Below are 23337 nucleotides of genomic sequence, written 5' to 3'. Positions count from 1 at the left end.
TTTCTCTTTCCACACCACAATATTTATTTCTTTAATTCTTATATAATATAATTAATGGTTGCTCAGTTGTCTTTTTAGGGCAGTCTATACCAATGTTCTTCTTGGGTTGTAAGATGGTACATTGTGTAAAACAGGACTTTATTAATTTTTTATGATGGTCGAGAAAAGGTTCATATTAGGACAACAGTCATTCCTACTCAGCTGTGGTCTGCTAATCTATATTTATAGCTTTTGTTAAAGAAAGCATTTTTTTTCCATTTCAGTAGTATTTGTAAATGAAAATATTCAATATTTTCAATATCCTAGATATGTACTATTCAATACAGTCACCACTAACCACATGCCACTGTGTAAATTAAAACTGAAATTAAGTAAAATTACTGGGCTTCCCTGGTGACGCAGTGGTTAAGAATCCACCTGCCGACGCAGGGGACACAGTTTTGAGCCCTGATCCAGGAAGATCCCACATGCCGCGGAGCAGTGAAGCCTGTGGGCCACAACTACTGAGCCTGCACTGTAGAGCCTACGTGCCACAACTACTGAAGCCCGTGCACCTAGAGCCCATGCTCCGCAACAAGAGAAGCCACCTCAGTGAGAAGCCCGCGCACCGCAATGAACAGTAGCCCCCACTCGCCGCAACTAGAGAAAGCCCACGCGCAGTAACAAAGACCCAGCACAACCAAAAATAAATAAATAAAATAACTAAATTTATTTTTTAAAAAAGTAAAATTACTGACTCAGTTCTTCAGTTGCTTTATCACATTTTAGGTGTTCACTGGCCTTCTGTGGTTAATGGCAACCAAATTGGACAGCACAAATATAGAACAGTGCTTCATAGCAGAAAGTTCTATCAGACAGCACTGCCTTAGACACTTCTAAATTACCATACTTATTTCTACCTCATCAATCGTATTTCTTAAAGAAGAGAGTGTCTGTAAACCAGTTTTGACAGAAAATTAGGAATATATATACAGAAATCATGTATCTGGAATCTTAAGTTCATGTCCTGATGCCATATTTGACATTTTGGATTGTGAGAAAATCTGGGCCTTTATTATGACACATTCTTTTAGCTAACTAGCTAATACAGATTACAATATCCTTACTTAGGTGTCTTTACGTTTTTAGGTAATAAAACAATAAATTTTTTATTTGGAAGATACAAAGAAAAAATTATCATTATAAATCTGACCAGGATATAAAGACTTTTAACTCCAAGAAGCATTTGCATAAAGTAAATCTGATATATGCTTATTGAATTCTTTTAAAGCAGTATGATACTCTTGAGATATTTCTAAAGATAGTGAGATGATGATAAACTCTTAGACATTTGAAATAAATCTTACGCAATGAAACATTTGTTTTATTTATCATCACTAATAAATACGTTTAATTATGGAAGATAATAAATATTGAATATAATAAGGCTTCAAAAATAAAAGTAGTATCAGAATCTCATAGATCAAACCTAAAAATCCTAAATTAATGAAATCAAAACCAAGTTTATACCATAATTATCTCCTGTACAATAACAAGATAGTCTTTTCTAAATAGAAATTAAAGCATTAATAATCTCTCTAGGGTTTCCCTGGTGGTGCAGTGGTTAAGAATCCACCTGCCAATGCAGGGGACATGGGTTTGAGCCCTGGTCCAGGAAGATCCCACGTGCCGCGGAGCAACTAAGCCTGTGTGCCACCACTACTGAGCCTGCTCTCTGGAGCACGTGAGCCACAACTACTGAGCCCATGTGCCACAACTACTGAAGCCCACGTGCCTAGAGCCCGTGCTCCGCAACAAGAGAAGCCACTGCAATGAGAAGGCCACGTACCGCAACGAAGAGTAGCCCCCACTCGCCGCAACTAGAGGAAGCCCGCGTGCATCAACGAAGACCCAATGTAGCCAAAAATAAATAAATAAATTTAAGAAAAAAAATCTCTCTATGTTGTTAGTCTTGTTTCTTAGTTTACACAATTGGGTGGGGTAGAAATAGTACTTGAATAGACTATTTTTAGAGTGAGTAGCTTAAATTTTTTAAGGGAAATCCTTTTTGCCTTGTTTTCAGGTATTAGCTGGGTTTTTTTTAAAAAAAGGAAGTGATTCAGCTGTAAAAAGTTCATGAAGTAAAAATATTCTTGTAACAATATATAAACATACATTATTCACATAGAAACATGGCTTAGTATATGTTTATACACGCACAGAAATACATCATATTTATATACACAGATACACACACAGTATTTAAATGTGACTATGATGGCTCTGTAATTATCAAGAAATGAAGTAAGTAGTTACTTAAGAACTCTCATCCTAAAAGTTAACTAAAAAAAGGCAGTTGCCAAAAGACGAAGTCTTTTTTTTAACTATTTACACTACTTACTTTTTATTAACTGAAATCAAACCAGATAAACTTAATTATAAACAAATTTGATTGTGAACCCGTAGCGAAAACATATGTATTTGGAAGATTAGGTTTGTAAAATAACAAGCGTACTTTTAGAAAGAAGAGTTATTCCTTACCTTTTGTCTGGATGCTCCCTGACATAAGCGCTTGTAGAACAATGAGAAATGATCTCTAATTCTTTAGGAGTCTTGAGAGTATCTGAATCAAGTGATTTCTTCTTGTTCTACTCTTCACAGATAGAGAGTAATGAGGTCTTTTAAAATGGTGATACAAGTGTTTACCCCAGTACAGAAGGAGGAGCTACATGAGCTAAGACAGGCAGCTTGAAAGTACTGATCAGTGAAAATCCAAGGATAAGATTGGGTAGAGGAACTGTGGGGAGCACAACTACGATAAATCTTCTGAAGTACGTGACGATCGCTCCAAAGTATTAGAGAAATTCATGTGATCTTTTTGCTATGGTGGAGGATATCTTGGTGAGCAATTGAAAAAATCCTTGAAGAGTTTCACGGTTTACGGATTGGGGTGTTATTGGGAAAGAGCCAGAGGTGGGAAGTTGGCAGACTCAAGAAGAGAATCCAAGCTAAAAGAAAAAAGGACTTATTTTGGTAGGTTACTGGGAAAACCTAGAGATAGAGAAGTAAGGTAGAAACTGAATAATTTGCTCAAAGTTTTACTTTCTCCTCACCCGTAGCCTGAAAAATAATTAGAAAAGTTAAGCTAAAGAATACAAATGTGACATTTGAAACAAGATCGAAAATATTCTGGTAAGATTTTGAAGTAACAACTGTGGAAAATATAAAGTAGAGAAAAAATTACTGCGTGGAATCCTGTTTATTACCACAGTACTTCATTTATGATGACAAAAGTAGTGTTCAAAAAACGTTAATCTTCTCGATATGATAGTAGGAGTAAGAGAAGAGGAACGTATAAAGTAAAACTTCAAAATTACTCAGCTGTCACAAAGGGGGAAGAAAAAGGAATGGATAAACACTTTTCTAAAGGATAGGAGAGTAGGTGGGGTAGTGATAAATTACCACACCTTTCAAGAACTAAGAAGGTCTTTAGGAATTTGAAAGTTTTACATTATTAAGATGAAAAAAATACACATGATTAAAATGTGCTTGTGGACTGCTGCCACACAGCACATATAAAGTTAACTCAAAATGGCTCAGACCTAAAAGTAAAGCTCTTAGAAGAGAACATAGATGTAAATCTGCATGACCTGGGATTAGATAGTAGTTTCTTAGACATGTTACTAAACACCCAAGCAGCAAAAGGAAAATAGATAAATTGGACAGAATCAAAAGGTAAAGCTTATCGCTTTGAAGAATATCTTCAAGAAAGTGAAAAAACAATCCACAGAACTGGAGAAAATATTTGCAAAGCCTGTATCTGATAAGAGACTTGATTGTGAAATATATATGAAGAACTCTTAAAACTCAGTAATAAAATATTTTTAAATTTTAAAATGGGCAAAGAATCTGAATAGACATTTTTCCAAAGAAGGTACACAAATGACCAAGAAACACAAGGAAGATGTGTAACATCAGTAGGCATCAGGGAAATGCAAATCTAAACTGCAAGATACCACTGCACACCTGCTAGGATGGCTACGATCAAAAGAACATATATGGGCTTCCCTGGTGGCACAGTGGTTGAGAGTCCGCCTGCCGATGCAGGGGACACGGGTTCGTGCCCCGGTCCGGGAGGATCCCACATGCTGTAGAGCGGCTGGGCCTGTGAGCCATGGCTGCTGGGCCTGTGCGTCCGGAGCCTGTGCTCCGCAACGAGAGAGGCCACAACAGTGAGAGGCCTGTGTACCACACACACACAAAAAAAAGAATATATAATAACAAGTGTTGGCAAGGATGTGGAAACATTGCAACAATTTTATACATTGATTGTGGGAAAGTAAAATGATGCAACCACTTTGAAAAACAGCCTGGCAATTCCTCATAAAGTTAAACGTAGAGTTACTGTATGTCCCAGCACATGAATCCTAGATAAATAGATACAGATATCCAAGAGAATTAAAACCATGTGTTCACAAAAAAAAACATGTACACAGATGTTCACAGCAGCATAATCCATAAGAGCCAGAAAGGCGAGAGAACCCGAATATCCATCAACTGATGAAGGGGTAAGCAAAATGTCCATTCCATGCGGTGGAATATTATTCAGCCATAAAAAGGAATGAAAAGCTGCTGCTGCTGCTCCTGGTGCTTGCTTATGTGCTTGTTCTGTGGGACCCAGTACCTCATTTGTGAAGTGGTAGCTGAGGAGGATCTGGACCTCGCCACAGCCGATGAAAAGCCCAAGGAGTCAAGACTGAAGACAACAATCATATTAACAATCAAGACAATCTTTTTTTTTTTTGCAGTACGCGGGCCTCTCACTGCCGTGGCCTCTCCCGTTGCGGAGCACAGGCTCCGGACGCGCAGGCCCAGCCGCTCCGCGGCATGTGGGATCTTCCCGGACCGGGGCACGAACCCGTGTCCCCTGCATCGGCAGGTGGACTCTCAACCACTGCGCCACCAGGGAAGCCCAAGACAATCATTTTTGTTGTGATGGAATGTGTCTCCTGTCAGAGGCTGCTTTCTTCTAGATCCTATCCCCATTCACTTCTTCCTTTAGTTATCACCTCTCTCTTTCCTCATCCTCAATCTCTTTCCCATTGCTGGATCATTCCCACCCACGTAGAAGCATATACTGGTATCTCCTACCTTAACAGCAAAAACTTCTCCCTTGAACCTGCATTTCTTTCTCATACTGCTCATTTCCATGTTCTGCTTCATCACCAGACTTCTCAAAAATCTTTATACACACTTTCATCTCCTTACCTGAGAGTCACTCTTTATTCTCGTCCAGCTTCTGCCTCTCACCACTCCACCAAGGATAATTTTAAAAGAATACCAATAATCCACAAGCTACCCAGACGTAATGGACATTTGTCTGTCCACATTGTACTTCATTGTACAGCTAAAATAGTTGAAAACTTCCTGTTTCTTGAAAAACCTCTCTGCTTTTAACTTATATAGCATTCCCTGGCTTTTCTTTCTCCCTCTGTAATTGCTCTTTCTCAGGCTTCTTTTACTCTTCACAGCTTTGTAGTGTCAGTATTCTCTGGGCTCAGTCCTCTGTTGTCTGCTCTTCTTTCTCTTCTCAGAATTTCATCCATCTCCCTGGAACTTTAAATACCAGCTATATGGTGGTGGCACCACATTTAAACCTCTAGCTAGATAGTTCAGATTTCTTGATTCCGTGCCCCACCCCATCCTGCAACCCTGTTGACCCACTTCTTGGCAAATGGTTTCGCTGCCCTACTTACATGGCTGACGAAGTCAGAATCTGAAATTCATATTTGATTCCTCTTTCTCCTTCATTTTTTTAAATACAAATTGATTTCTGGCTTCATGGGGTCTTCGTTGCTGCACGAGGGCTTTCTCTAGTTGCGGCGAGCGGGGGCTACTCTTCGTTGCAGTGCGCGGGTTTCTTATCGCGGTGGTTTCTCTTGTTGCGGAACACGGGCTCTAGGCACACAGGCTCAGTAGCTGTGGCTCGTAGGCTCTAGAGCGCAGGCTCAGCCGTTGTGGCGCACGGGCTTAGTTGCTCCACGGCATGTGGGATCTTCCCGGACCGGGTCTCGAACCCGTGTCCCCTGCATTGGCAGATGGATTGTTAACCACTGCGCCACCAGGGAAGCCCCTCTCCTTCATTCTTTCCAGTCGTTCCAGTAGCAACTCTTTTCGATCCTATCTCGAATCTACCCGTTTACCTTTATCGCCATGGCTGCAAGAGTAATGCATACCTCTCTCATCTCTTGCTTATACTCCCCTACTCTCCCAGCTGAGATTCCAGTTTGCCCCCTCCCAGTAGCCACCCAGCTTCCAGCCAGTCTTCTTAAAAGTAAAAGGGATCCTGTCAATTCCCACTTTAAACATTGAAATGGTTTCTCATTACTTTAGCCTGCAGGCTCTGCAAATACATTCCCTGGAGTCAGACGCTGGATTTGCCACTTTCTGGCTGTGGAATCTTGGGTAAATTGCTTTCTCCCTCCATGGCATAGTATTTGGTGGTAAAGTTAAGCAAGATGATTCATGTAAAGCACTTACAACTGTGCCTGGCACTCAGTAAATGTTTACAATTATTGTTAATGTTATGTGGCCTACAGAGCCCTGTGTGATCAAACTTCTCTGGGCCTAAGGTCTCAGACTAAACACTTGAGAATGTCTTTCCTAATGACTTTCTTCAAAGTTGGGTTCTCCTTTAATTTTTCTCTACCTCAACAACTTATTTATTTACTTTATACTACTTACCATCTCTGATTATCTTTTTTCAGCCTGTCCTCTCCCCTAGACTATAAGCTCCATAAAGAGGGGTCATGTTTACCTTGTTCACCATTTTATCTATAGGATACAACACAGTTCTTGCTATATTATGTACTTATTGATAAAAATAATTAAAGAATCTCACATTCTTAGCAAGACCTTTTGGAGACTTTTTGGCCAGTTTTTCATTCTGATTCCATTTGACTTAGAACATTTCTTTATCATGCTGTAATTTGTTTTGTGTGTCATGAGGGAGAATCTTCTTTATCTCCTCCCTTCAAGTTTCTTCTGTAAGGGCTAAACTGGGGAAGAGAACAAGATGTTGATAAAGAAATTTCTTTGGTCTATAAGATAAGCTTCCTCATATTTTAATATTGCACTTTTAGTGTCTGGAATAACTTATGACTCAAAAAAGGAAATTTTGAAGCCTGATATTGTGCAATATCACCATCATCTATTCTGGTTGTTCACTTTGGATCCCACCCAGAGGATATTTGTTATTGAAGTACCTGAAAGGTCTTAAAATAGTCTTTCAGCATGAACACTAAGGATGGCATTATAGACACATATTTCAACTAAAATTAAATTATATGTGTTAATAAAAAGAGTATTATTCTTATTAGGGTATTATTTTAAATACCTTTCTAGTTTCTAATATATTTCTAGTCAATATACAAATAATTGCAAAGAGTATACCTAATAGAAAGTGGGAGCTTTTCTTCCAGACCACAGTAATATCAAATAGTTGCTCACAGTTTTCCTTTGCTTCTAAAATACAAAACTTCTTTAAAGATACAGTCTACTATATAAATCTTTAAACAGAAGTATTTAATATATTTTTCACCTTGGTACTTTCAATATTTATAATACATTTTTGCAAGTCAGTATGCTCTTTTTGTTAGATCCTGCTCATAAAAATATTTTCTTTAGAACAAAAAATATTTTCAACAAAAAAAAGGGAATTTTTTTAGTATATACCTTACTATTATTGGATTAGTCATCTTAGGCTTTGCTCTTGGCTCATGGGTTACATAATCTTGGTTATATAAGCAAACTTTTTTAGTGTTCCAATTTTTCTATGAGATAAAATGAAGAAATTGAAAGCTTAGTCTTTAGAAGTCTTTGAAAATATTGATAATAGGAATCACATTTTCAGTCAAAATTATTGATATGTTGGTTTGATTAAGGGAATATAAAATTAATTTTTCCTAATAGCTTCTGCCTCTCTAATATACGTGAATGAGTGTGTTGTCTTTGATTAATTCTTTGATTAAATGATAGAAATATAATCTTTTTCAGATCACTTAGTATTCATTTAAATATTATTTTAAAAATTTGTTATCTCAAAGTTAGAAGTACAGTTACTGAAAATTTTTTGTTTTTTTAACCAGGACTAATAATGAAAAGTTCAGCATACAATGGACAATTCTCTTAACTAGCCTTTCCTCTTCCATTTTTCCTCCCTTCCCCTCTGTTGCAGTGAAGACTGTTAAATTAAATCAGGTCTTTGCAGCATTATGCTTCCTGCTTGGTTTTATTTGAGTGGAATTATTGATTACACGTATAGCAAGCACTTCACTTATATAGGTTAGCTTAAAAAAATCAGTAGTAAAACAAAAGCCAAAAAACCTCAGTAAAACAATATGATATACACACACATAAATGACCTTTAGGCTTAAAATTTTTTCTAAAAACCAGTTAGTTTTTGTTTCAGGTATTTTTCATTAGTTCATAATATAATATTAACATTAGGGAACAAGCAAGAATAGTTTTGATCTGACTCCTAGAATGTACTTTAAAACATGGTGGGCTCAAGGTAGCAAATAAAAGTAGACCTTTTCTTATATAGGGAAGTACTAGGAATAATGGGTGATTGCCAGTGTCAAAAGCCAGAATAAACACCTGTGTTCCATAGAATGTGGTGGTCTAGAACCACTCGAATCATAGTTCTTCCAGGAGTTGATAAAATATTCAATCAACAGCCGATTTAGCCATTGGGGCAGGGACAAGATCTCAGATATATAGATTTGTCTAAATATCTTTTAGACAAATCTATATATCTTAGATTACCTTTTTGTGGAGCACCTCAGTTGAATATGTAGAAATTACTTCCATTTATTTTACTAATCTTTGTTAGGCTGGAACTTTTAGTTTTTCTCCTTTTATGTAAATGAATGAAAACAATTCCCATATTTCCAAGGAAACAGAAAACATCTAATCCAAGCTAGTCTTCCCACCGTATTTGTTGGCAGTCTTACATCTGTCAGAGGGTAAATAGTCTCTTATTTTTCTTTGTACTTTTTATTCATGTAAAATTCCTTAAGGTCCATTACAGAGGTTAAATTCTCTTTAAATATTTTTGTTTTAAAAGAAGTATTATGGTTTAATAGAAAATATGTAGAACTTAAAGTAAGAAGGATTGGTTTTCCTCCTTGATAAGTTTATCCACATAAGCTTGGGCAAATTGTTTTAACCTGACTCACTTCTTGGTGGTGAATTTGAAATGAATGACAATTCCTTCAGCATTTACTTCATGGGCTTTGCAATTATTAAATAGTATGATTGTAAAAGTATTTGGTAAACTGTGGACTGTTTCAGTGTTGATGCTAGTATTATAAACTTTACATGCAGCCTTTATAAACTCATGAATATGGAAAAGAGCAAGACAAATTTCCTTTAATAAGAAACTTTTAGTTAGTGTTACAGAGTGTTACAGGGGTGTTACAGAGTGGTGTTGACTATGTGTAATATAAATAGTTATAACAATTTAATTATCCCTGTTACTGGACATAAACTAGTTTTTGCATACTGTTATTCTTAAAAAGAAGTAAATTCAATGATCTTACATTCTTTTGTGGAAAAATACCTTAAGCCCATATTAAATAGTATTTTTTTCAAAATATTTATTTTAAATATTTTAAAATAGAACTTTGGTATTTTAAAAATTAACATTGACCAAAACAGAAAGCTTTCAAGGAATTAGCAAAATAGATTCATATTCACTTTTTGTCAAAGATATGATGAATACTTTTTTTTCATAGGCAGCCACCTTGCTAGCCCATCTGCCCTATTAGTATTGTAGTATTAAAGGTTAGCATAAATTACTATTAATCAAAAAAAAATTACTATTAATCATACCTTCCTAGTTCTTTTTTTTTTTAACATCTTTATTGGGGTATACTAGTTCTTAATTAGTTAATAACCTTTGGAATTACAGAAGAACAGAATGTGTGTCTGTGTTTGTTCTACGTATAGAATAATAATCTACCTAGTATTGAAAATAGACCAGTATAAATGACTGTGAATTTACCACCTTTCAGTTGACATTTATATTGCTTCACTCTTAGAGAAAAATGCTAGACACTGTAGACCCCTTGAATGAGTCACTTTGGGGATTCTTTTTAAGAGAGGTATAAGCACTTAGAATGATTTTCTTTGTTACAGTGGCAGCTTTTTTTTCTAAGTATCTGCAAGACTTGAGTGATCCAAGTTTGTTCTTGTTGTGACAAATTAAATAAAATTTAGTTCTTTCTACTTGAGCTTGGGCTCTAAGTGATTTCTGTAGATGAAACTTCAGTCAGTTTTTAATATTTATGTGTTCACCCATTTCATTTTTTAGGAGATTTTATGAAGATGGAGCAATTGTCTTGGGTGAGGAAGCAAATATGCTTGCTGGCATGCTGCTTGGACTCAATGCTATTGATTTCAGGTATTTCATCTAACTATATGCATTATGACTTAAAATTATTCTACCTCATAATAGTTTCTACTTATGATTCTTTTCTTTCAGTTTTCTAAGTAAAGCACACAGTTGGGTATTGATTTGATTTATGTTGTTCCCTTTCGAATGAGATCAGTCTTCTAAATAGGTTTGCTCTCAAAACAGAGGCTATCTCAAACTTAGGGAGTGAACTGACAACCTTACTCTCTAGTTTGGGTAAAAAGAAAGCTTGGACCACATCCTGCCAAGCAGAGAAGTCATGCGCTCTGGTAGCACTGAAGGAAGGTTTTGGATCTCATCTCTTAGTATTTTTCAACTACTGCTTTAAAATGAAAAAGAAATACACTAAAAGAAGATTCAAATCCAGAAAGATTTTCATTGTCTCATGTGGTGAGATAAAGAGGATATTGACAGGCTATCTTAGGTATGTTATGTTTCCTATTTTGTATCTAAAATATTAAAAATTTTGTTAATATTTGCTTTTATTATCAACAAGATGAATTGATTTCAGAATAAGATTACAAGTACTAAAAATGGACATTGTAAGTTCTTTTTAGGTTGATGGCAGCATCCTTTTGCATTTCTTTAATTGATCTAAGATTTTACATTGTACTAAAAGTAAAAGGTTTGTCTAGAATAAGAACTGAAACATGAGAAAGAAGGAAGTATTATATATATGCATATATATATATATATGTGTGTGTGTGTGTGTATATATATATGCGGGCCTCTCACTGCTGTGGCCTCTCCCGTTGCGGAGTACAGGCTCTGGACGCGCAGGCTCAGCAGCCATGGCCCACAGGCCCAGCTGCTCCGTGGCATGTGGGATCCTGCCAGACCGGGGCACAAACCCATGTCCCCCGCGTCGGCAGGTGGACTCTCAATCACTGCGCCACCAGGGAAGCCCTATATTTTTATTGAAATATATCACTTAAATATATCATTAAATATATCACTTAAATATATCACTTAAAATATATCACAAGAATGTTAACAAATAAGTATAAAACTTAAATGAAAATCTAGTTTTCATTTTTAGTTCATTTTTTGAACTAAAAAATAATGCTACCCAGTTTCACTGAGGTTAACTTTTTCTAGTAACTCACTTCTTTTTCAAAATACTTTTCACTTTGTAAGTGTAACTTTCCTCTATTTAAAATTTGATAAGTGGGATTGGGTTAATTAGCTTAATTCTTTATGATGAATGTGATAGATGCAGTTTTAAAGTTGTCTTTATGATCCCTCTAAGGGTGTTAACTTTTTACATGGCATGTTGCTGGCTCTGTCCAAATACTATACAACTTCATTTATTTTTTGGTTGGAAAAAAAAAAACTGGGTTAAGAATCTAAACTCTTGGCTTATTGTAACCCATTGATAATGTATAGAGAGAAAGTGTCTTAAAGATGCATTAGTAATGTTTCTATAAATGAAGGAAAGCCCATGTAAAATGTTGCCACTTTGATTCTTTCCTTAGTCAATTCTGGAAAAATACATACTGCACCCTTGATATTAACATATTAGAACAAGTATTTCAACAGGCACATTTCCCAAAGAAACCAGAAGGTAGTGGTTCATATATGAATTTTTTTCTTTTTTCTTTTTTTTTTAAATTAATTAATTGTATTTATTTATTTTTGGCTGCACTGGGTCTTCGTTGCCGCTTGTGGGCTTTCTTAAGTTGCGGCTAGCAGGGGCTATTCTTCCTTGCAATGCACAGGCTTCTCATTGAGGTGGCTTCTCTTGTTGCGGAGCACGGGCTCTAGGCGCGCGGGCTTCAGTAGTTGTAGCAGGCGGACTTGGTAGTTGTGGCTTGCGGGCTCCAGAGCACAGGCTAAGCAGCTGTGGCGCACGGGCCCAGCTGCTCCGTGGCATGTGGAATCTTCCCGGACCAGGGCTCAAACCCACGTACCCTGAATTGGCAGGCGGGCTCTCAACCACTGTGCCACCAGGGAAGCCTGATGAATTTTTTTCTAATTAGGAGATTTTCTTTTTAGGAGATATTAAGTGTCACCTGAGAATTTGTAAATGTGAATAAGGCTTCATCTGAAAATTCTCTAGCGATGTCTTAAGAATTTAATAAAGACGAGGATAGTATGAAATAAATAATGTTTGAACAGATTTCTCAGTAAATTTTACTTTTGCATGATATATTTACGTAACAGTTTTATTAACCCATACAAGCCTTTGTTATTGATATGGAAGGTAGAATATCTTTATGAGGTGTTTATAACAAGTCACATTTAAATTACAAATAAGAAATTCACCTGCAATTTGATGAAACAAATGTCTCTAACAAGAGATTGTTTATAACACTTTGATTTAAATTTTAATGTATTAATATATTTACTGTCTATTGTCTTAGCTTCTGCCTGAAGGGAGAAGGATTAGATGGCAACTTTCCTGCTGTAATAGACTATACACCATATTTGAAGTTTACCCAAAGGTATTTGACATTTTGAAATATGTTATTGAAATCTTAATTTATAATTGAATGTCTTGTGCAATATATTCATCTGATTAAAACTACTTTTTATAAAACATTTATTTCAGTATCAGAGATCATTCAAAAATATAAACTCCAGTTGTGTTTTTAGTATATATGTAAATATATAGTTTTTACATAATTGTAATCCCAGTGTAAATATAGTTTTTAAAAAATAGCATGTATTTCTACTGCTGTAGTCAATATAATAACTTTAATAGCTCTATAATAGTCCATTGAGATTACAAAACTATAATTCATTATTTAAATTGTTTTTCATTTATCTCCATTATAATGAAAAGAATAATGAACATTTTTGTGCAAATAAATTTTCCTTTTGTTTCTGTTGTGCATTTATAGAGTTATTCAGGTAAGTACAGTGAAAAATTTTGTGGCTCTTAAAGTCTGTTCTTAGAGTTGTATCAGTTTATCCTACTACCAGTATTTTGTGAGAGTTATGGATTTTCCATAATCTCATCAGCATTGAAAATTAATCAGATGAAATCTAAAGATATTCTGAAGATCTTCTTGCATAATTGACTTCCCAAATAGAATAATGATCTTTATATACTTCTTTCTTTTTCACATCTTTATTGGAGTATAAATGCTTTACAGTGTTGTGTTAGTTTCTGCTGTACAACAAAGTGAATCAGCTATATGTATACATATATCCCCATATCCCCTCCCTCTTGCGCCTCCCTCCCACCCTCCCTATGCCACCCCTCTAGGTGGTCACAAAGCACTGAGCTGATCTCCCTGTGCTGTGCAGCAGCTTCCCACTAGCTATCTACTTTACATTTGGTAGTGTATATATGTCAGTGCTACTCTCTCACTTTGTCACAGCTAACCCTTCCCCCCTTGTGCCCTCAAGGGCATTCTCTACGTCTGTGTCTTTATGCCTGCCCTGCCACTAGGTTCATGAGTACCACTTTTTGAAATGCCATACATATGCATTAGCATATGGTATTTGTTTTTTTTTTTTTTTTCCCCCAGACTTCCCACCCACCTGGTATTTGTTTTTCTCTTTCTGACTTACTTCACTCTGTATGACAGATTCTAGGTCCATCCACCTCACTACAAATAACTCAATTTTGTTCCTTTTTATGGCTGAGTAATATTCCATTATATATATGTGCCACATCTTCTTTATCCATTTATCTGTCAGTGGACGTTTAGGTTGCATCCATGTCCTGGCTATTGTAAATAGTGCTGCAATGAACATTGTGGTACATGACTCTTTTTGAATTATGGTTTTCTCAGAGTATATGCCCAGTAGTGGGATTGCTGGGTCATATGGTAGTTCTATTTTTAGTGTTTTTAAGGAAACTCCATACTGTTCTCCATAGTAGCTGTGTCAGTTTACATTCCCACCAACAGTGTAGGAGGGTTCCCTTTTCTCCACACCCTCTCCAGCACTTATTTTTTCTAGATTTTTTGATGATGGTCTTTCTGACCCGTGTGAGCTGATACCTCATTGTGGTTTTGATTTGCATTTCTCTAATGATTAGTGATGCTGAGCATCTTTTCATGTATTTGTTGGCCATCTGTATATTTCCTTTGGAGAAATGTCTATTTAGGTCTTCCACCCATTTTTGAATTGGGTTGTTTGGTTTTGTGATATTTAGCTGCGTGAGCTGCTTATATATTTTGGAGATTAATCTTTTGTCCATTGTTTCATTTGCAAATATTTTCTCCCATTCTGAGGGTTGTCTTTTGGTCTTGTTTATGGTTTCCTTTGCTGTGCAAAAGCTTTGAAGTTTCATTAGGTCCGATTTGTTTGTTTTTATTTCCCTTACTCTAGGAGGTGGGTCAAAAAGGATCTTGCTGTGATTTATGTCATAGAGTGTTCTCCTATGTTTTCCTCTAAGAGTGTGATAGTTTCTGGCCTTACATTTAGGTCTTTAATCCATTTTGAGCTTATTTTTGTGTATGGTGTTAGGGAGTGATCTAATCTCATACTTTTACATGTACCTGTCCAGTTTTCCCAGCACCAGTTATTTAAGAGGCTGTCATTTCTCCATTGTATATTCTTGCCTTCTTTATCAAAGATAAGGTGACCATATGTGCGTGGGTTTCTCTCTCAGCTTTCTATCCTGTTCCATTGATCTATATTTCTGTTTTTGTGCCAGTACTATACTGTCCTGATTACTGTAGCTTTGTAGTATATATAGTCTGAAGTCAGGGAGCCTGATTCCTGCAGCTCTGTGTTTTCTTTCTCAAGATTGCCTTGGCTATTCAGGGTGTTTTGTGTTTCCATACACATTGTAAAATTTTTTGTTGTAGTTCTGTAAAAAATGCCATTGGTAATTTGATAGGGATTGCATTGAACCTGTAGATTGCTTTGGGTGTAGTACAGCCATTTTCACAATATTGATTCTTCCAATCCAGGAGCATGGTATATCTCTCCATCTGTTTATGTTATCTTTGATTTCTTTCATCAGTGTTTTATAGTTTCCTGATTACAGGTCTCTTGCCTCCTTAGGTAGGTTTATTCCTAGGTATTTTATTCTTTTTGTTGCAATGGTAAATGGGATTGTTTCCTTAATTTCTCTTTCTGATCTTTCATTGTTACTGTATAGGAATGCAAGAGATTTCTGTGCATTAATTTTGTATCCTACAACCCTACCAAATTCATTGATTAGTTCTAGTAGTTTTCTGGTGGCATCTTTAGGATTTTCTATGTATAGTATCATGTCATCGGCAAACAGTGACAGTTTTACATCTTCTTTTCTAATTTGTATTCCTTTTATTTCTTTTTCTTCTCTGATTGCTGTGGCTAGGGCTTCCAACACTATGTTGAATAATAGTGGCGAGAGTGGACATCCTTATCTTGTTCCTGACCTTAGAGGAAATGGTTTCAGTTTTTCACCATTGAGAATGATGTTCGCTGTGGGTTTGTGATATATGGCTTTTATTAGGTTGAGGAAGGTTCCCTCTATGCCCGCTTTCTGGAGAGTTTTTATCATAAATGGGTGTTGAATTTTTTTTTTAATTGTATTTATTTATTATTTATTTCTGGCTGCATTGGGTCTTTGTTGCTGTGCGCAGGCTTTCTCTAGTTGCGGCGAGCAGGGGCTACTCTTTGTTGTGGTGCCTGGGCCTCTCATTGTGGTGGCTTCTCTTGTTGCAAAGCATGGGCTCTAGGCACACGGGCTTTAGGTTGTGGCACGCAGGCTTCAGTAGTTGTGGCTTGCGGGCTCTAGAGTGCAGGCTCAGTAGTTGTGGTGCACAGGCTTAGTTGCTCCGTGCCATGTGGCATCTTCCCAGACCAGGGCTTGAACCAGTGTCCCCTGCATTGGCAGGAGGATTCTTAACCACTGTGCCACCAGTGAAGTCTCTATGATTTCTTTCCTTCTACTAACTTTGGGTTTTCTTTGTTCTTCTTTCTCTAATTGCTGTAGGTGTAACGTTAAATTATTTATTTGAGATTTTTCTTGTGTGTTGAGGTGAGTTTGAATTGCTCTAAACTTCCTTCTTAGAACTGCTTTTTCTGCATCCCATAGGTTTTTAGATCATTGTGTTTTCGTTGTCATTTGTTTCTAGGTATTTTTTAATTTCTTCTTTGATTTCTTCAATGATCTCTTGGCTGTTTAGCAGCGTGCTGTTTAGCCTCCATGTATTTGTGTTTTTTACAGTTTTTTTCCTGTAATTGATATCTAAACTCATAGCGTTGTGGTCAGAAAAGATGCTTGATATGATTTCAATTTTCTTAAATTTTCCAAGCCTTGATTTTTGGCCCAAGATGTGGTCTATTCTGGAGAACGTTCGGGTGCACTTGAGAAGAAGTGTATTTTTCCGCTTTCAAGTGTAATGTCCTAAAAATATCAATTAAGTCTGTCTGGTCTATTGTGTCATTTAAAGCTTGTGTTTCCTTATTGATTTTCTGGCTGGATGATCTATTGGTGTAAGTGGGGTGTTAAAGTCCCCCAGTATTATTGTGTTACTGTCAATTTCTCCTTTTATGGCTGTTAGCATTTGCCTTATGTATTTTGAGGTGCTCCTTTGTTGGGTGCATAAATATTTATAATTGTTACATTTTCTTCTTGGATTGATCCCTTGATCATTATGTAGTGTCCTTCCTCATCTCTTGTAACAGTCTTTAATTTAAAGTCTATTTTATCTGATATGAGTATTGCTACTCCAGCTTTCTTGTGATTTCCGTTTGCATGGAATATCTTTTTCCATCCCCTCACTTTCAGTCTGTATGTGTCCCTAGGTCTGAAGTGGGTTTCTTGTAGACAGCATATATAAGGATTTTGGTTTTGTATCCGTTCAACCAGTCTCTGTCTTTTGGTTGGAGCATTTAATCCATTTACATTCAAGGTGATTTTCAATATGTATGTTCCTATTACCATTTTCATGACTGATTTGGGGTTGTTTTTGTGGGTCTTTTTCTTCTCTTGTGTTTCCCTCTTAGAGAAGTTCCTTTAGCATTTGTTGTAAAGCTGGTTTGGTGGTGCTGAATTCTCATAGCTTTCGTTTGTCTGTAAAGCTTTTGATTTCTCTGTCAATCTGAATGAGATCCTTGCTGGGCAGAGTAATCTTGGTTGTAGTTTCTTCCCTTTCATCACTTTAAATATGTCCTGCCACTCCCTTCTGGCTTGCAGAGTTTCTGCTGAAAGATCAGCTGTTAACCTTATGGGGATTCCCTTGTATGTTATTTGTTGCTTTTCCCTTGCTGCTTTTAATATTTTTTGTTTGTATTTAATTTTTGATAGTTTGATTAATATGTGTCTTGGCGTGTTTCTCTTTAGGTTTATCCTGTATGGGACTCTCTGTGCTTCCTGGACTTGATTGACTATCTCCTTTTCCATGTTAGGGAAGTTTTTGACTGTAATCTCTTCAAATATTTTCTCAGTCCCTTTCTTTTTCTCTTCTTCTTCTGGGACCCCTATAATTCAAATGTTGGTGCGTTTAATGTTCTCCCAGAGGTCTCTGAGAGTATCCTCAATTCTTTTCATTCTTTTTTCTTTATTCTACTCCCCACCAGTTATTTCCACCATTTTATCTTCCAGCTCACTTATCTGTTCTTTTGCCTCAGTTACTCTGCTATTGATTCCTTCTGGAGTATTTTACATTTCAGTTATTGTGTTGTTCATCACTGTTTGTTAGCTCTTTAGTTCTTCTAGATCTTTGTTAAGCGTTTCTTTTATTTTCTCCATTCTGTTTCTGAGATTTTGGATCATCTTTACTATCATTACTCTGAATTCTTTTTCAGGTAGCTTGCCTATTTTGTCTTCATTTATTTGATCTTGTACGTTTTTACCTTGCTCCTCCATCTGTAACATATTATTTTGTCATTTCAGTTGTTTTTTTTGATGGTTGGGTTGGGGCTGTATTCCTGTCTTACTGGTTGTTTGGCCTGAGGCGTCCAGCACTGGAGTTTGCAGGCAGTTGGGTAGAGCCAGGTCTTGGTGCTGAGATGAGGACCTCTGGGAGGCCTCACTCCAATTAATATTCCCTGGGGTCTGAGGTTCTCCGTTAGTCCAGCAGTTTGGGCTTGGCACTCCCACCACAGGAGCTCGGGCCAACCCTCGGCCTGGGAACCAAGATTCCGCAAGCTGCATGGTGTGGCAAAAAAAAAAAGCAAGCAGTACAATAACAAAGAATAAAAAATAAAATAAAATTAGAAAGATAAAAAATATATTAGAAAAAATAAAAATATAATTGAAAAAACTTCAACAAAGTAAAACAAAACCACAACAGAAAAAAGAAAATAAACAAATAAATAAATAAATTTAAGAAAAGGGGGTGAACAAGCCAAAAGGAGCAGAGCAGTAACAAAGTGTAAAGAATACAATAAAATTAGAAAAATAAAAGATTTATTAGAAAAAATAAAAGTATAAATGAATCAACAACAGGGTAAAATAGAACCCCAACCTAAAAGAAGAAAAAAGAAAGCCTTGACTAAGTGGGGCAGAGTTCAGGCATGGTTTGGAACATAGGCAGGGGTGGGGTTTAGGGTGGGGTGGAGCCTAGGTGGGGGGTGACATTTCAGCGTGGGGCCTGACGTTTCAGTGTGGGGCAGGGTCTAGGCTCAAGACCCACGCCAGCTGGAAAAGGCTTTGTGGGCGGGGCCTAGGCTGGCGACGTTCAAGTGTAGGGCAGGGCCTCTGCTTAGGCCCCGCCCAGAAGGGGAGAAATAGCACGTCCAACGAAGGGCCTCTGGCATGTGGGGTTCCAGAGTTTGGAGGTAAGGTCCTGGGTGAGGGCGTGTGGGTGGGGTTTAGGCCCAGCACATTGGAGGGGGTCTCTGAGGTGTCTCCAAGTGTAGAGGTAAGGCCCTGGGTGGGGGTGTAGGGGCAGGGCTTGGGTTCTGCGGGCAGGAGGGAGGCTCCGAGGGCAGAGAAATAGGCCCGGGAGCCCAAGAGGCTCCCCGGTGCCTAAGTGGACAGGGAAAGCCTAGCCCCGTTCCCTTCCATTCCTTCACGCCCCTCCCCCACTGTCTCCCCCAGGGTCTCTCCCATCTCATGGGTGGGTCCCACTGGGTGTAGGAACTCCTTCCCTCCCCCAGCCACCCATCAGGGCCGCCAGTCCAGGGCCGCCAGTCCTTTCCCACCTCCACTTCTCCTCCTCCGTCCCTTCCACCCAGGCCCCATGTCCTACCCGGTCGCTAGGGGTTCCTCCCATCCCCTTAGGTGTCTGTGGTCCCCCACCAGTGCCAGGTAGGTGCCCTAGTTGTGCAGGAGATGCGAATTCCGCGTCCTCCTAGCCTGACATCTTGACTCTGCTCCCCTCTCGTTATATACTTCTGAAATGTTATGATTAGGCCAAAGCTGTAAGGGAGATAGAGTGAGTAATATATGTATATATGTAATATATGTATATGTACACACAAACATACACACACACCCAAGATACATTTATTGAGTGCCTAAAGAAACTTTCCTAGGGATACATACATGTCAAGACTATAGGAACTCTGTGAACTTCTAAAAAGGAATGCATTCCCTGTATCCAAGATAATCACCATCTAGTAAGAGAAGTCACTGTGATTTCAGAGCTAGGAGTGTGAAGATATTTTAGGTGATGAAGGAGAAGGAGGAATAGAGTATTATGGTACAAAAATTTCTAACTTAAGTAAGTAGATACCTTGGGAAAAGGGATAAGTCTGTTACATTAGATCTAGAAAAGAAATACACCAAGAAGATGTTTTTAACAGGCATAAAATTGTACTGTTTTGGGATATGTTTGGATTATAGGACATTTTGTGAAGATGCCGGATAGTTCAAAACAATACTAGTAAAAATGTCAATACCATTCATTGCATGTTTATTATATAGCAAGCATTGTTTTAAGTCATTTACTTCTATTAACTCATTAATCTCCTCAGAAGCCAGTGAGGTAAGCACCACTGTCCTTATTTTTAAATGAGAAAACTGAAACACAGAGAGGTTAAATACCTTGGCCATAGCCACACAGCTAGTTTGTGCAGAGTGGGCCTCAAGTCTGAAATTAAAGAGCAAGATGACAGTTGGAGAGAGGAGTTTGGTCATCAGAATGCAGTTAGGAAGGCTATTTTTAGCGATTTAGGAAATAATTTAAATTAAAATATGAAGAAAAATGTAAATACAGATTTTTCTCTTTTCGTACCTAAGAGACTGTAGTAATTATTACAGTGCTTTTAAAAAGATATGATAATGAAGCCTTCTCATCTGGTGCCCTCAGAATGAGTTTAATGACCTATATTCTGTGTCCCCAGCTGCTTGGCCACTTTTGTCTGATTTTTTTGTGCAATTTCCTCTTTCTTTGATGCACTAATCCAAACATATATGTATAGCTTCCTCTTCTTTGTATACTAAAGGATTCCTACCATCTTGTTATATAAACAAGAAAAGAAATACCAATTCAACCTAGTCATAACCCAGTTAGCATTACAGACCATGGAGTTTTTCTTTTTAGAAAGATTTAAACTATCCTAATAGTCATAAAGAGCCAATATTTTAAAAATTGAATTACTTCCACCCAAATGTACCTGTAATTAGACACAATTTTTAAAAATTCTGTTTGATGCCTCATTTAAGAAACCATAAGAGTCTGTCCCTCCCCAGATTACTGCTTTTAACTTATTTGGAAAGTAAGTATTTATTGTAGAATAGTTGGAAAGTACAGAAAAGTAGAAAGTAGAAGAAAGCTTAAGTCACTCATCTTACATTTAAGGAGCAACTGCTAGAAGCATTAACATTTTGATGGATAGCTTTCAGCCTTTTCTGTACATAGGAATATTTTTTAATTAAAATGGAAGCATAATATACATGTAACTCTTTTCCTTAATACTGTATAATGAACAGTGTTGCACGTCTTTAACTGTCCTTCTATAGCATCATTTCCTAAAATAAATAGAGTTCATTGTTAGTATAGTATGTTAACCCAATTATTGTTGTACTTTTGGAGTGCATTTAGTTTCGTCGTATATAGTATTGCAGTTAATATCCTTGTCACTACATCTTTTTATGCAGAACCATCATTATTTCTTTAAGTTAAAATTCTGGAAGTAGGGGCTTCCCTGGTGGCACAGTGGTTAAGAATCTGCCTGCCAATGCAGGGGACATGGGTTTGGGCCCTGGTCCGGGAAGATCCCACATGCCGCAGAATAAGTAAGCCCGTGCACCACAGCTACTGAGCCTGTGCTCTAGAGCCTGCGAGCCACAGCAGCTGAGCCCGCATGCCACAACTACTGAAGCCCGCGCACCTAGAGCCCATGCTCCGCAACAATAGAAGCCACCACAATGAGAAGCCCTCACACCTCAACGAAGAGTAGCCCCCGCTTGCTGCAACTAGAGAAAGCCCACGTGTAGCAACGAAGACCCAGCACAGCCAAAAATAAATTAAAAAAAAAAATCCTGGAAGTAGAATTTCTAGTATATATGTCATTGAAACTTTTGAAACATGCTGTCAAGAGAGCATGTCCAGAGAGCCCATACTAATGTAGATCCTATCAGCAATATGTGACAGTGCCTGCCTCCACAGTTTCCAACTTAAAGGTGTGGCTAACTCTGTAAGTAAAAAATGATATCCTGTTGTTGTTTCGGTTTGCATTTATTTGATTGCTGGTGAAGTTGAACTTTAAAAAATATTTATTAGCTATTAGTCTTTTGAAATAGAGTTTTATCCTTCTGAAGCTCAATATATGAAATATGTTAATAGAAAACATCCTAAAATATATTTCATATGTAAAATTGGTTTAATTAAGTTTTAGGTCATGTACCAGTGAGAAAAGTTTTTTCTGAGTTACTGCTTGGCGTAACTTTAAACATTTTATCCTTGAATGGATTTTAGGCCAAAAAAGTCTAGTAGTAGCCAATGATTATTGGTCTTCTATGATGCCTTCAATTTTTCACTTTAAAGTATAACATTCTAATAGCTAAGTCTTTATACTTAGAATGATTATTTCCTAAAGAGGTAAATTTCTGCAAACAAAATTGCTGAGTTAGAGAGACTGTAAACGATCCAGCATGCTGTTCAATTGCCCTTCCTAAGCGTAGCATTCCACGTACTGTTGGCTGTCCATATCTGCAGGTTTCACCTCCATGAATCAGCCAGCTGTGGATCAGATGTATACGGGACTTGAGCACCCATGGACTTTGATATCTGGGGTGGCTCCTGGAACCAGTCCTTCATGAGTACTGAGGGACCACTGTACTCTACCTTTTCCCCCTCTTAGTAGGGAGAAGCTAATCATTTGCTACCAAAGGCCAGTCTTTTCGCCTGTGTACTGCATCCCATCCTGTCTTTTCTGTTTAAGGTCTTAGCTCCAGAGGTTGTCTCCTTCCATTAATTTTTCCTTTTCTAGATCTTCCCACACACCACAGCATATAAGCATGTTGTTATTTTCCCCATCTTAAAAAATGAAACAGAGAAACTTTCCTAACCCCACGTTCACTTCTAGCTATTTCTTAGTAACCCTTCCTTTATTACAAAACCATGCCTCCCTGCGGCGAGCCGCTTCTGACCAGCAGAATGACGAATCACCACACGCTAGATTCTTCTCGCATCACACTTTATTGGAGTACAGCTTGGTTTCGGGCGGATGGAAGGAAGACCCCGTACGCTCGAGCCTGTCTGCTTATATAAGAGCTTAAGGACTCGTGTAAGTCCCTGATTCGTCCGTATGGTTATCGCATTTCGCAAGCCGGACTTTGGATAGGCCACTGCTTCAAAACCTGATTAGCATATTAGGTGCATACGCCCTAGCGGCATACTTAGTGCATGCGTAATGGCTATCCGGCCGCGCCCTACATCTCCCCCTTTTTTCTTTTCGACCATTGCAGCGGACATTGACCTGTACCAGTGCTCATACCAGGGTATGTACACGGTGTACCGGTAGTTTCCGCTTGCATTCGCAGACACCCTCCTGCGTGCAATGCTCGCAATCGAACTGCAGGGTGCAAGGGCTGT

At 37.7% G+C, this 23337-nt stretch overlaps 1 protein-coding gene across 3 annotated transcripts in view; it reads left to right on the top strand.

Annotated features, from left to right (window-relative positions):
- RUNDC3B (RUN domain containing 3B) overlaps nt 1-23337 on the top strand; it is a 155615-nt gene that overhangs the window by 73042 nt on the left and 59236 nt on the right. For all 3 annotated transcript variants that reach the window (XM_032642152.1, XM_032642151.1, XM_032642150.1), the window contains 2 exons: nt 10355-10444; nt 12820-12900. In XM_032642152.1, coding sequence (XP_032498043.1) covers nt 10355-10444; nt 12820-12900 — 171 coding nt within the window. The remainder of the gene's footprint in view (nt 1-10354; nt 10445-12819; nt 12901-23337) is intronic.

This window comes from Phocoena sinus, chromosome 9 (genome assembly GCF_008692025.1).
Source record: "Phocoena sinus isolate mPhoSin1 chromosome 9, mPhoSin1.pri, whole genome shotgun sequence".
Lineage (NCBI taxonomy): Eukaryota > Metazoa > Chordata > Mammalia > Artiodactyla > Phocoenidae > Phocoena > Phocoena sinus.
This window is presented reverse-complemented; position numbering and strand designations above follow the sequence as displayed.